Source organism: Notamacropus eugenii, chromosome 1, assembly GCF_028372415.1.
Source record: "Notamacropus eugenii isolate mMacEug1 chromosome 1, mMacEug1.pri_v2, whole genome shotgun sequence".
In the NCBI taxonomy this organism is placed as follows: domain Eukaryota; kingdom Metazoa; phylum Chordata; class Mammalia; order Diprotodontia; family Macropodidae; genus Notamacropus; species Notamacropus eugenii.
The window spans coordinates 213806850-213819344 of NC_092872.1; the positions used below are offsets into that span (position 1 = coordinate 213806850).

Consider the following 12495-nt stretch of genomic DNA (forward strand, 5'->3'; position numbering starts at 1 on the left):
GGATCCTGGAATAGCTTACAAAAATAAAACTAATCTCAAGAAATCATTCACTATGAATTTATGATGTATAAGTTCAAGTGGACTTTTACTGGCTTACTATTTTTAACTATCTCCAATTTCTTTAGTTTTTAACTGGGAGCCAATATATGGAAAAATTTAAAGTGGTTCATAAACTTAGATGGAGAAAATATTATATCTTTCTTTCAATATAATTTGTTTCCTTTTTATATACATTATATTTTATGCATTTAAAACATTATTCTGGGAAGGGGTCCATAAGTTTTATCCAACTGTCGAAGTGGGCCAGGACACAGAAAAACTCAAGAATCCCATGTTTAGAGGTAGCCATGGCACAGTAGATAGAGCTAGCCTGAGAGTCAGAAAGTGCTGGGTTCTGTTGTGATGTGACCCTGGGCAAGCCAATTAACCAATCAGTGCTCTAGGCCAGGGGTTTCAAATTTAAATAATTAGTGGGGTCACCGATCTGCACATAATTATCCCTGCAGACCACATGTTGACTTAGTTTTAAAATGTAATATTATCTATATTGGGTTATTTTGATTGCTTATTTTGTCCAATATTTCCCAATTACATTTTAATCTGCTTCAGCTGCACTGGGCATCCTAGGGGCCCTTGCAGTCAGCTTGACATCTCTGTGCCAGGTAACTCTCTAATTATAATGTTGTTTGTCCTTTGTTCTCGAAGAGGACCATGATGCCAAGAAGGTGATGCCATGGCTTCACTTGGCACTCCATTCTCTACCTCTCTAATTCACTTATAGCATGTGTTCTTTTTCACATGTGTCTCATTCTTCTACAAAGCTTTAATCTCCATGCAGAAAAGAATCCTGTTTTAACAAAATTTTATTATCTCCTCCAGTGTCTACAATTACGTTCTGCTCAGAATAGATACTTAATAAGTGTTTGCAGAATTTAATTGAAGAAGTAGTGTTAGGAGAATAGAAGCTCTGTGAGGGCAGGAGCTGTTTAAACTTTAACATTTTATCTCCACCACTTGGTACAATGCCTGACACACAGTAAATGATTAATAAATCAATTGGTTGACTGATTAGGTGTCCTCAAAGGATCTTGACCAGAAATGGTTTAAAAAAAACACCTTGAAAAAATGAATGACTTGAGGATGTTTAGCCTACAGAACAGAAGATTCAGTAAGGGAGAGGGGTGGGTCATGGTAGCTACCTTTAAATATTCACAGATGTGGAAAAGGGATTAGTCTTATTCTGTTATAGCCCAAGAGGCCAAACTGAAACCAAGGAGAGGGGTCACTGAAATACAGATTTTTGCTCAATATAAGAAAGGACTGCCCAACAATCAAAGCTGCCATCTCCCTTAGGAGGTAATGGATCCCTAAATGTCATAGGATCACATCGTTTAGACCTGGAAGAGACCTTAGAAGGGCATCAAGTCCAACCCCCTGGTTTTGCTGATGAGGAAACGGAAATCTAGAAAGATTAAATCACTCACCCAGATCACGCAGCTGGAAAATGGCAGAACTAGGATTTTGACCAAGCTTTTTCTGCCTCTAAATTCAACCCTCTTTCCCTTGCGCCATGTTGCAAGCAGAGATCCAATGAACACAGAGAGTTCCCTTTATTGACATGATGCTTCATGCAGGGGGTTACACCAAATGACCACCCCCAGTTCCTTCAAGCTCTGAGATTCTGATTCTAGATTCTGCCCGAGTCTCCTTAACCTCTTTAGCCATACCCTCCCACACCTCGATGAATAGCCTTGACTCTTAAGGACACAGCAAGAATTTGATAGATTTCTCTGGTCTAGTTTAGCTGGAAATCAGGTCAGGTATACCAGGTGGGTGGGCCGATTCATATTCCCAACAGGAGACTTAATGCAGCAATGGGAGAAGGTGGTGAAACATTGCATACTCCTGCACAACTTAACCCTATGCTACAGGATCCAAACAACACTCAACTTTTGTCTAGGGAAGGACTACGCAGACAGCAGATGTTAATTATCAGCACCTACAGTTCAATATCTCCCTAAGGAGGCTAAAAGAAAAAGGTTTGCCATACGCCCCAAATTCAGGTGATCCCTGAACTACTAGAGCAACTAGGAGTTCTCGCCGTTAACCCTGAAGTTTCTGTACCATGCTATCAATGAATCTACAAGCACTGATTAAGTCCTTTCTATGTGCCATAAATGCTGGGGATATAAAGAAAGGGAAAAACAATCCCTACCTTAAAGGAGTTCACATTTTAATAGAGGAGACATGAAGTATAAAAATGAGTCCATACAAGATACATAGAGTAGATGCAGAGCAGCCTTGTAAGAAAGGCCCTAACACCTGGGATTGGGGAGGGGGGCTGGAGGGAGAGATGCAGGAAAGGTTTCCTGATTAGAATGCAAGAGAGAACCAGGACATAAATAAGTGTGTGCGTGAGCCAGGAACTATCTCCTACCTGGAAGACATCAGATAAGAGATATATCTTGGGACCCAAGAGATATTCTTTCATGAAAAGATTACAAAGTGAGTAGGGATGGGGTGAGTACAGGGGAAGGGGGAGCCCTCATGTCTCAAGGAGACAGCAATGTGGTGAGGGACGGGCACAGCTGGCCTCATTGGGGCCCTCTGCTATCGGCTGTGCCTCTGTGAGGGATCAAGGTAAGAACATGATCTCTTCTCCCAACCAGAGCCCCAGCCAGGTGCCACCTCCCCCAGGATGCCTGTGAGTTACCTTCCTCACACCTGAAGTCGGGGAAGGCCACGTCTTGGAGGGGGATCTGCCTTAAGAAGTCCGGGTTCTGGCACCGCGGGTTCCCTGTCACGATCTTCCTTTTACGAAGCCAGTCCCCGAGCCAGGCCAGCTGGCAGTTACAGTTAAATGGATTAGCCAGGAGATTTCTGAAAGGACAAGGAGATGGGAAGGAAAACAGTAACAGTAACAGCAGTGGTAACAACAGTTAACATTTATGGTGCACTTTAAGGTATGAGAAGCTCTTAATTATCTTGTTAATCATTACAACCCCAGGAGGTTTGGTTGTTGTTGTCCAGTCATTTCAGTCATGTCCAACCCTTGTTGGCAAAGATACTGAGTAGGTTTGTCATTTCCTTCTCCAGCTCATTTTACAGATAAGGAAACTGAGGCAAACAGGGTTAAGTGACTTGCACAGGGTCACACACCTAATAAGTGATTTGAACCAAGAAGATGAATTTTCCTGACTCCAGGCCTGGCGCTCTGGGCACTATGGCAACACCTAGCAGCCCCTTTATGATATAGGTACTATTTTATTCCCATTTTACAGAACAGAACAATGAGGCAGACAGGTTAAAAGTCCCATAGTTACTAATTGTTTGAGGCAGAAACTGAACTCAGGTCTTCCTGACTCTGAGTCCAGTACTCTAGTGTCTGTCCCATCTAACTTTATTCATGAGCTAAACACCACATAACTGCTACATAGGCCTGGGTGTTGGATGTGTAACTATGCAAAGAAATGGGTGCCCTAAAGTCTGTCGTTAGAGTAAAGAAACTAACAGGTCAACAAATGCACCAAAAATGATCCCTCCAAATGCTCTGACCCCATATACTTATTTCAATACCTCTGGTAAAAATCCTTCTTGGAATTCCTCTTTGGGAAATGCCTTTCGAATCAGCTTGTTAGCCACACATGAAAACCTGCCTCAAATGCGCCTTAGACTTCTTAAACAGTTCCCAGAGAAGGGCTACAAATAGACTCTTGGGCTTATCAGACCAAGCATACAACCTCTTGATAATCTACTCTGAAGGGGACATCACTCATTTGCACATATAAGAACTAGTTTTTTTTGAAAAGTCATATCACTGAATAGTCACATCTCATATTCTAACCTAGGCACATCCATAACACATTTTGGTCTATGACACATAGAAAGATCTTAGCAATGGGGACTGGGGATCGAGGGTGCTAGGGCCACTACAGGAACAGGGAGCTCCTCCACCACGAGGGCTGCTGCCTCCAAGAGTTCCTAACTTACAGAGTGGAGAGAGACTGGAGGGTGTCAAAGGCTCCTGGAGAGATAGTGGTGATCTGGTTGTCATAGAGTGAGAGCAGTCGGACGTTTCGGAGACCTGTGAAGCTGTCGTTGTGAATGCAGCTGATGCGGTTGTTCCTCAGCATCCTGTGGAGGAAAGAAGAATGGGAGAGCAAGGCTCCTCCAGGCTCAGAAACACTTGTCTGCTTAATTTGCTTCCCCAAGGAGCGCTCCTTCTAGATTCTCAGTCATTACACCCAGAAGAGACCTTAGAAATCATCCTGGTCTGGGGATCGAAATGTGTTTGGGTCTAACCCTCTTGTGGTCTGGTGAAACCTAGGGACCCTTTCCCATAATAATGGTTTTAAATGCATAAAACAAACACATAAATAAACTACATTAAAAATAAAGGAAATACAGAGAATTACAAAGGAAACCAACGATACTGAAAAAAAGTTTGTGGATAGGAATACTGTCATCACACATGATACAGCAATGAGTCTAATAAGTACAGTCATTTTGAAGCTATAATGAGTGGAAGTGATATTTTGAGATAATGTAGGCAAAAGTAATGTGATAGGCAAACATCTGTGATTTCTATCGGTGACAAGACCGAATGCTACTGCTGTTAAGCAGTAAGATCTGCAGCATGCTGTCTACATTCGTAACTGAAGGAAATTCTTGGTGTCAGTTATAGGTGAGTGTAAATATGGTGTCATTTCTTTTCTCATCTAGGTTTATGGCCCCCTCCTGAAATCTTTCCACAGACCCAGTTTAGCAGTTCTGATTTGGTGCGAACTTCTCATTTAACAGATGAGAAAACTACAGCCTACAGAGAGGTAACTTGGTCAAAGTCACAGGCCTGGCAAGTGGCAAAGGAAGGTCTGGAACCCAGCTCTGGAACTCTGTGGCTTTTTAAAAATCAAAGTTCCTTTGAAATAAACAAGGGGGAGGGGGTTGGTGGGACAATGGCCCTGGAGTCAGAAGGACCTGAGTTTAAGTCTGACCTCAGACACGTACTAGCTGTGTGACCCTGGGCAAGTCATTTAACCCTGATTTCAAGAAAGGAAGGAAGGGAGAGGGCTACATTTATCCCTCCATGCTATCTCTTCTACTTACTACCACAATCAAACCAAAACAACTACTCCATACATACATATCCATGTTGCACACAGTCATACATACACACATGATACTACTCCCTCTCCTGTCTTTGTAGTTTGCACAGCCTTCATATTGGCTGTCCCCCAGGTCTGGACTCCTCTACCCTGTGTCCTCTGCTTCTTATGTTCCCTAGGGTCCTTTAAGACCCTGTTCACATTCCACACCTCCTAGTTCTTGACTGATGTGTATAGATGTGCATATGTCTGTGTATGTATATGTCCTTGAATTTTTTCTTTTGCATCAGAATTGTGATTTCCTCAGTGCAGGGATGAGAGGTGGCACAGCATAATGGTTAGAGAAAGATGGACTTTCAGTCAGGAAGACAAATTCTAGTCCTCACCCTGTCTCACACTGGCTGTGTGACCCTGAGTTCCCAAGGCACTTCACTTCTAAGTGCCCCTGGCAATTCTCTAAGACTATAGATTACAGAGAAAGTGCTGATCTACAGTATTAGAAGTTTTCCTACTGGGAATTCCCTATACCAATGAAATCCACGTCCAGACCAAATATGTATGTGTGTATTAAATTATAAAGATATCCTTATGCATATATATATATATTCTGTACATGTGTGTCTCTATATCTATATATCTTAACTACCTACAATGGCTCTTCTGCACCCAAGGAGGTTGGCGCTGACTTACTCTAGGACATGAGGATGGCTTATATTACTCGTGGACATAAGAAAGACTCCTAAGCCCTCAGCTGGTGACAACAAAGACTTTGTGACCAAATAGTCTTTTATAACCTAAGTAGTGCTAATATATGTATATATTATGCTATGTATAATTATATATGTTATATATGCTAGATATAATGTGCTATATATAATACACATATATGTGTATGTGTGTATACATATAATTATTATACACATAGTAACAAGGCAATAATAATGAGAATTCTCATTATCTGTTGGCAATCTTATCTTCTTACAAATCACCCTGTCTTCCTCACTCCTATTTCCTTTTCATTTTAATACACATCATCTAAATTCACAGAACTATGATGTTATGCATCCAAATCCATCAATCCCTCTCCCACTCACTGTCTCCCAGGCACTCACAGGGTCCTCAGGCCATCCAGACCTCGGAACATGCCGCTCCGGATGGATTCCAACTGGTTGACAGTCAGATGCAGCTCACTCACTGAGGCCGCCCCCTCAAAGGCACCATCCTCTATCTCTGTCACCTTGTTGTTGCTGAGGTTTCTGGGGACAACAGGAGAGGAAGAGATATGGGAACCACATGAAGGCTTTGAATCCAAGACTGTATATTCATGAAGGCTATTCTGTTCCTTCCTTTTTCCTTTAGATTTCTCTCAGATTTTGTTCCTGGACCCCAAAGAAACTGCCATCTATCTTCATCTAACTGATCTCCTGGTTAGTATGTATTCTCTAACAGAAAATTCTCCTGTCACCATGCTATTTCTAATGTCTGGAATTTCTCTTCATTCCCCCCCGCCCCCAATCTGGGCAGGCTGAAGTCCTATCTAATCCTTCAGCCTCCAGGTCAAATGCTGCCTCATCTATGATACCTTCCCTGAAGCCCAAAGAGGAAAATGGTCTTCTCCTCCTTCCCTTATGCATTCATCAAAGTTATAATTTTTTGTGTATAGAATGTATTCTCCTACTAGACTATAAAACCCTTGAGGACAGACTCTGTCTTATTCTTCCTTGTATCACCAAGCACAGAGTTCCACACATCCTAAGGGCTCATAGAATATCTGTTGAATCAAATTGGACTCACATTTTCTTCAGATGTGGAAGTTTTTTAAAAATCCCAGTGGCCTCTAAGATTGAGATTTCATTGTTGTTCAACCGTCTGTGGTAGTGAAGGAAAAGAAGAGGAACTGAACAGGAGAAGTTACAGTCGCTTCCAAATGAAGAACCTATCAGATGACAGCATTAATAGGGGCATCTGTGGGGAATTCCAAAAATATACATCACCACCTCAAAGTGAGTCCACTCATTCAATCAGATTGTCTGATCCTGTTAGAATAATATGATAGACCTAGAGCTATAAGAGTGAAAATATTAAAAAATACCTTTTCAATATGAATAAATTACATGTATGTTGAATATTTGCATATATTTACACATATGTAATAGATTAAGGTCAAACTTTGGCTAATAGTTCTAAAGAGTATCCTGAGAAAAAGGAGATATTATCAAATCCATTCACTAAGGTCATGTTTTTACTATTTTCTGTTAAAATCTTGTTTTAGCTCAGTGTTTATTTAACAAATATTTGTTATAGTAGGCAAATATTTGTTAACTTGGTTTAAACTGAGATTTCAGTTTGCTATAACAAATCCATAATATGTTTGAATTTCACAAGCACACTCTTGGCAAATCAGAAGCTCGAACTTAAGGCAACAAATGAATATCTTTCAGAACAGAACTATAGACAGAATTTTAATCTAATCACTGCTTCCCATTTGCCTACATTCAGTCTTCAGGCTCAAAGGAGAAAACAGACACATATTTCACACTACCTCCAAGAATAGGGTAATTGGCATATATGAATACATATTTACCCTTATAATATTGCTTAGGTAGGAGGGAGGCATAATTATACATTCATTGTAGCACAAGAAACTGCTGTTCAAATAGAGAACACTGTCCAAAGTTGGTCAGCTAGCTGGCAGCAAAGTTGCAAAACCATTCAGACATCTCATTGAAGGATACAACCCAGTTATCTCCTCAACGTTTATGGTGGATGGTCATCTGCCAATTTAATCTTTCAATAGTCCTACTGGTTTCAGAAGCCTTTGGCAGGAGAGGTCCCAGGATAGGTGAAGGTTACCCTAAAAACCATACCTACATATGCCTATGATATAGCAGTGATTGTGAAGGGGGTAATTAATTGCTCTGTGCCACCCCCACCCCTTGCCAACAGTCCCAAGATTGAACAGAACTAGGGAATTGTCTCTCTAACAGCTGTAGAGAAATAAAGCTAGGGGGCAACCCCAGAATGAACAAAAGAGAGAGTAGAAAGGGGGAAGGGGAGAGGCAGAAGGAAAAGGAAGAAGGAGGGAGGAGACTCAGGTCAAGGTGGAAGAGGAGATGCCCTCACAGCTCTGCAGTGGACTGTGGGATCCGCTCTGGGATCTTGGTAAGTTTCAGGTTGGAACATTCCACCACGCTGGATTCACAGCGGCATTTGTGAGGACAGACAGCATCACTGTTGCACTCACTGTTCAACTGGTAATCCTCGGTGCCTGGCTCGAGGGAAAGAGTCATGAGAAATCAGGAAGGGGTGCTTGGTACAGGACCACTCTGTTCATAAAAGAGCCTAAATCTAACCTGTCCCCAGTGAGGCATGCAGAGACATCAAGACCCTTGTCCAAGCCCTCCACCACACAAACCCTCCCAGGGCATACACAGGGATGTCTTTTCTCATCCACACTCCTCAGAGGTCCCTTACCTGGAAGGAAGTACTGTTCCTTTGCTGTAGAGAAAAGAAAAACACAACAAAACAAAGAACTGACTGATGGTCTAGAGAACTGACTGGGAACCTCTACCTGTACCTGCTCCAGTCTAACAACTCATACAGAAGACCCAGGGACAGAGTTTGAAGGCCTAAAGTCACAGTCCCAGAGGCTAGTAGATCTCTCTAAAGTAGTTACAGAAAATGCTTCTCTATAAATTACAGAAAAGCTCCAATTTCCAAAGGCAAAACCCCACATTTGCCAGCTATTAACTGTGTGACGTTGGGCAAGATACTGAATCTCTCTAGACCTCAATTCTCATCTGTAAAATGGGGGAGTTAGACTGGATGACCTTCCAAGGTTTGCTTCAGCTCTTGATCCTCTGAAAATAAGGGGATTGGACAGGATCTCTAAGGCACAGCCCCAACATTCTGTGACTAATGCTGAAAAGGTAGCATTGTATTTATACTGGGTATTCAGGCTAAGGAGATAAAAATAAGCTGTAGAAAAAAGATCCATCTTGGCAAAGCAAAGGTCAAGAACTTTTCTCATTGTGTAGGTGGGAATATAATATAGCAATGAAGGATCTTAGATCTGAAAGGGATTTTAGAGGCCATCCAGTGCAAGTCTCCCATATTACAGATGAGAAAACTAAGACCCAGAGAATCCAAGACCTGCTCAAGGTCATGGGAGAGCCAGCACCAGAATCCAGGTTTCGACTCTCAGTCTGGTTTTTGGCGCTTCCCATGTGAGAAACAGGCACAGATTTCAAGGGTTGCGATTCTCAGTCCCAAACACTGAGCCCCACTGTCCCAATCCACATGATACTTCTATTGGTTTAAGTTACAGAAAGCATTCCAACTGGTTGAAGGATTAGAGGAACCTCTGATCTCACTGTCAGTGGATTCTCAATTCTCAGGTCTCCCAAGAGATCAAAAAGTCATGCAAAGAATTCTGATGGGCAGTCTGGTGACAAGGGTCTGGGGGCTTGTTTCTATTAATTTTTGAGCCCTAAAAATCCCCAAGAAAGAAGGAGGCAGAAAGACAGTTACCTGAGCACCGGAATTTCTTGCTTTTTATCTGCCCAATGCGCTTGTTGGCTAGACGGCGGGGGCTGGCACAGCGGGCTCCACTGGTCTCGATGGGGTTAGTGCGTAAGAAGTCCGCCAACCACTTCAGGTTGCAATCACAGATGAACGGATTTTGAGCCAGGTGTCTTTCCAAAGTGAAGACAAATAGAGAGCAAAGACATAAAAAGGATAAAAGTCTCTGTCTAGGCTAGTCCCCCTCTCCAAACTTTTTTCCCTATTCTTCTCTTAAAGCTTCACTAACCATAAAGGTGAGGGAAGGGATTGTAAGAGAAGTAAAAAACTGGGCATGGGGGTGGTACGAGCAGGAGGACATTATTCAACCATGGGTAGGGGGCAGGGGAACTGATGGGAATGAAAGGGAAGTGAATGGTCAAGAGGGGGGTTGGGGGTATTATGGGGAATGGTGGGAAGAGGTGAGGAGGTGCCAGAGAGGGATGAGTGTGGTGAGGGAGCTGATGAGGAAGGTGGTGGGACACTGGCTGGAAAAGAAGGGTAGGGGCATGGTATAAGGAGTGATGGAGAAACGTGAGGAGAATGCAGATTGGAAAGGGTGAGATGATACAGGTCTGGGGTAAAGATCACAGGGAAAGGAGCCACTGGTGTGTGTTACATAGGAACAAGAGTACAGGTTCAGCCACCTACAGGAGCCTTCAAGCACAGGACTTGTAGCTGCAGTCCAAGGAATGCTGGGAGGTGAAGGGTTGGAGAGAAAAGAGCTAAGGAATGGGATGCTCCATCAGCCTCTGGCAACACACTTCCTCCCTCTGGTTTCTGTACATTTAAAATTCCAGGCAATTGTTTCTCTACCACTTGGCTCCCTGGGATCTTCAGGGATGTCAAAAGCCTACATGCTTATAGGGAGCCAGAAGGAATGGAGGCTTCAGCCCCACAATCCACCAAACCATTGTGATGGCCCTATCGGGACTCTCCAACCTGGAGACGATTTTCATAGAATCGCCAGCTTTTAAAAGGTCATCTTGTCTGTCTTTCCAGCCTCAGGCAGGGCTATGCCCAAAGCACAGAGCAGACACATACCATTTCACTTTCTGCTATCCTCCTGTCTACAAGGCAGATGCTCAACAGGAAATCTGTATTCTTTATGTTTCCCAGTAGTGGCAATGGGTTTGCCTTTCCCCTGGCCTCTTACCTGGCTCCTAAGTGGCCAGCAGAATGTAGCTCGCCGAGACTAAGAATTTGTGGTCAGTGATTAGGGAACACATAGGTGTCCTTTGCATAAATCTAACTGAATCTTTTGGGGGTTAACCCCATGATAGCCTCAAGAGTTCCCTGCTTTATTAACTGATCAAATCTGAAGAATAACCTATAATGTCACCCATTAACTTGATCCAGTGTTAATACCACCTGACTGAAAATTCAAAGCAGCACTTTTCTTCCCCCTGCTGCCTAGTATACAACTGATAACAGTGACTCAAATTAATATTGCAATTAAAGGTGTGCAAAAGCACTTTCCTCACAACAGCCCTGTGAGGTAGGCACTTCAAGTATTATCATCTCCACTTTATGGATGAAGAAATTAAGCCTTAAAGAGGTTAAATGATTCACCCACGATCACGTAATTCCTAATTGTCATTCAGGCCTGTCCCATCAGGCTGCTCCTCTGGACTTTTCCATCATGCCCCAGAAATCTTCCAATCCTGGAAGATCCATTCAGCCTTGGAACTGCCCCTGGATCCTGCCCTCTGATTGGAGGACTCCTCCCAGAATCTCCACTTAACAAGGGTGACCAGGTCAACCATTTCTTCACTCCTCAGCTGGCGGAGTCCTTTGGACATCATGCAGAGGCATCTTCTCTCCCCACTTTTTGTTAGCTTTCTTTTATGTGTATATTCCCCATGCTTGGCACCCAGTAACTACTTTAATAAATGCTTGTTGACTGACTGACTAACTCAGGGCTTCATACTCAAAGACCAGGGCCCTTGGTCCATTACCATGCTGTCTATCTACCAGTGTCACAGGTCTTCTCATCAAGTTTGCCAGGTCTCACACAGCTAAAGCTAAAACCCAAATCAAGCACTCAGAATTTAGGTGAAGCTCTTTTAATACTATCTATGTTACTCATATAATCAATCAATTTTGAATCAATCAAGAGTTTGTAGATTTAGAACTGGAAGGCGCTTTAAAGGTTTTCTAGTGAACTCTCCTCATTTTACACATGGGGAAACAGATCCAGAAGGGTTACATTACTCATTACTGTGCACATAGCTAGTATATTGATAGTCTGGATTTGAACCCAGGGCCTCCAAGAGCAAATCCAACACTTTTCTATTGTACCACAGTACCTCTCATTCAATCCATTCATCCATGGATTTTATGGATGAGGAAACTGAGTTCTAGAATAAAGATTTGACTGATAAAGACTGATTTGTCTTCGAGTTAACTGGGTCTTCTCAATCTGGGTTTGCACCCAGGTCCGTGGACTTCCAATCTACTATTCTTTCCATTACACTACACTGCCTCCTCTTAATCTAGTATAAATGTTTTTTTTTTTCCCAAAAATCCATTTTCAACTGCTGACCTTTGGCAAGAAGATGTGTTTGCTGACTCTCTCCAGGGAAGATTTTATATCCATTTGAAAATTCATCAGATTGTAAGGGCTGAGAAGTAACCTCTCCCTAGCCTCCATTATGATACACCTACTTATGCTTAAATGCATAGCCTACTTCCATCAATTTTGGTTTGTCTTAGGGGAAACCACCGTATATTTCTGCTGAAAACAGTTCTACTCTGTATTTTTAAATGTTGGGGTCAAAGGGAAGTATATTCACTTTAAGTTTCCTGGATCTATGGCAAAAGCAGGCTG

At 42.6% G+C, this 12495-nt stretch overlaps 1 protein-coding gene across 1 annotated transcript in view; it reads right to left on the bottom strand.

Moving 5' to 3' along the window:
• SLIT1 (slit guidance ligand 1) overlaps nucleotides 1-12495 on the bottom strand; it is a 231741-nt gene that overhangs the window by 37650 nt on the left and 181596 nt on the right. Inside the window, exons 14-20 of the mRNA XM_072626554.1 lie at nucleotides 9636-9799; nucleotides 8580-8603; nucleotides 8229-8373; nucleotides 6900-6974; nucleotides 6218-6361; nucleotides 3991-4134; nucleotides 2714-2880 (exon numbers count right to left, since the gene is read on the bottom strand). Coding sequence (XP_072482655.1) covers nucleotides 2714-2880; nucleotides 3991-4134; nucleotides 6218-6361; nucleotides 6900-6974; nucleotides 8229-8373; nucleotides 8580-8603; nucleotides 9636-9799 — 863 coding nt within the window. The remainder of the gene's footprint in view (nucleotides 1-2713; nucleotides 2881-3990; nucleotides 4135-6217; nucleotides 6362-6899; nucleotides 6975-8228; nucleotides 8374-8579; nucleotides 8604-9635; nucleotides 9800-12495) is intronic.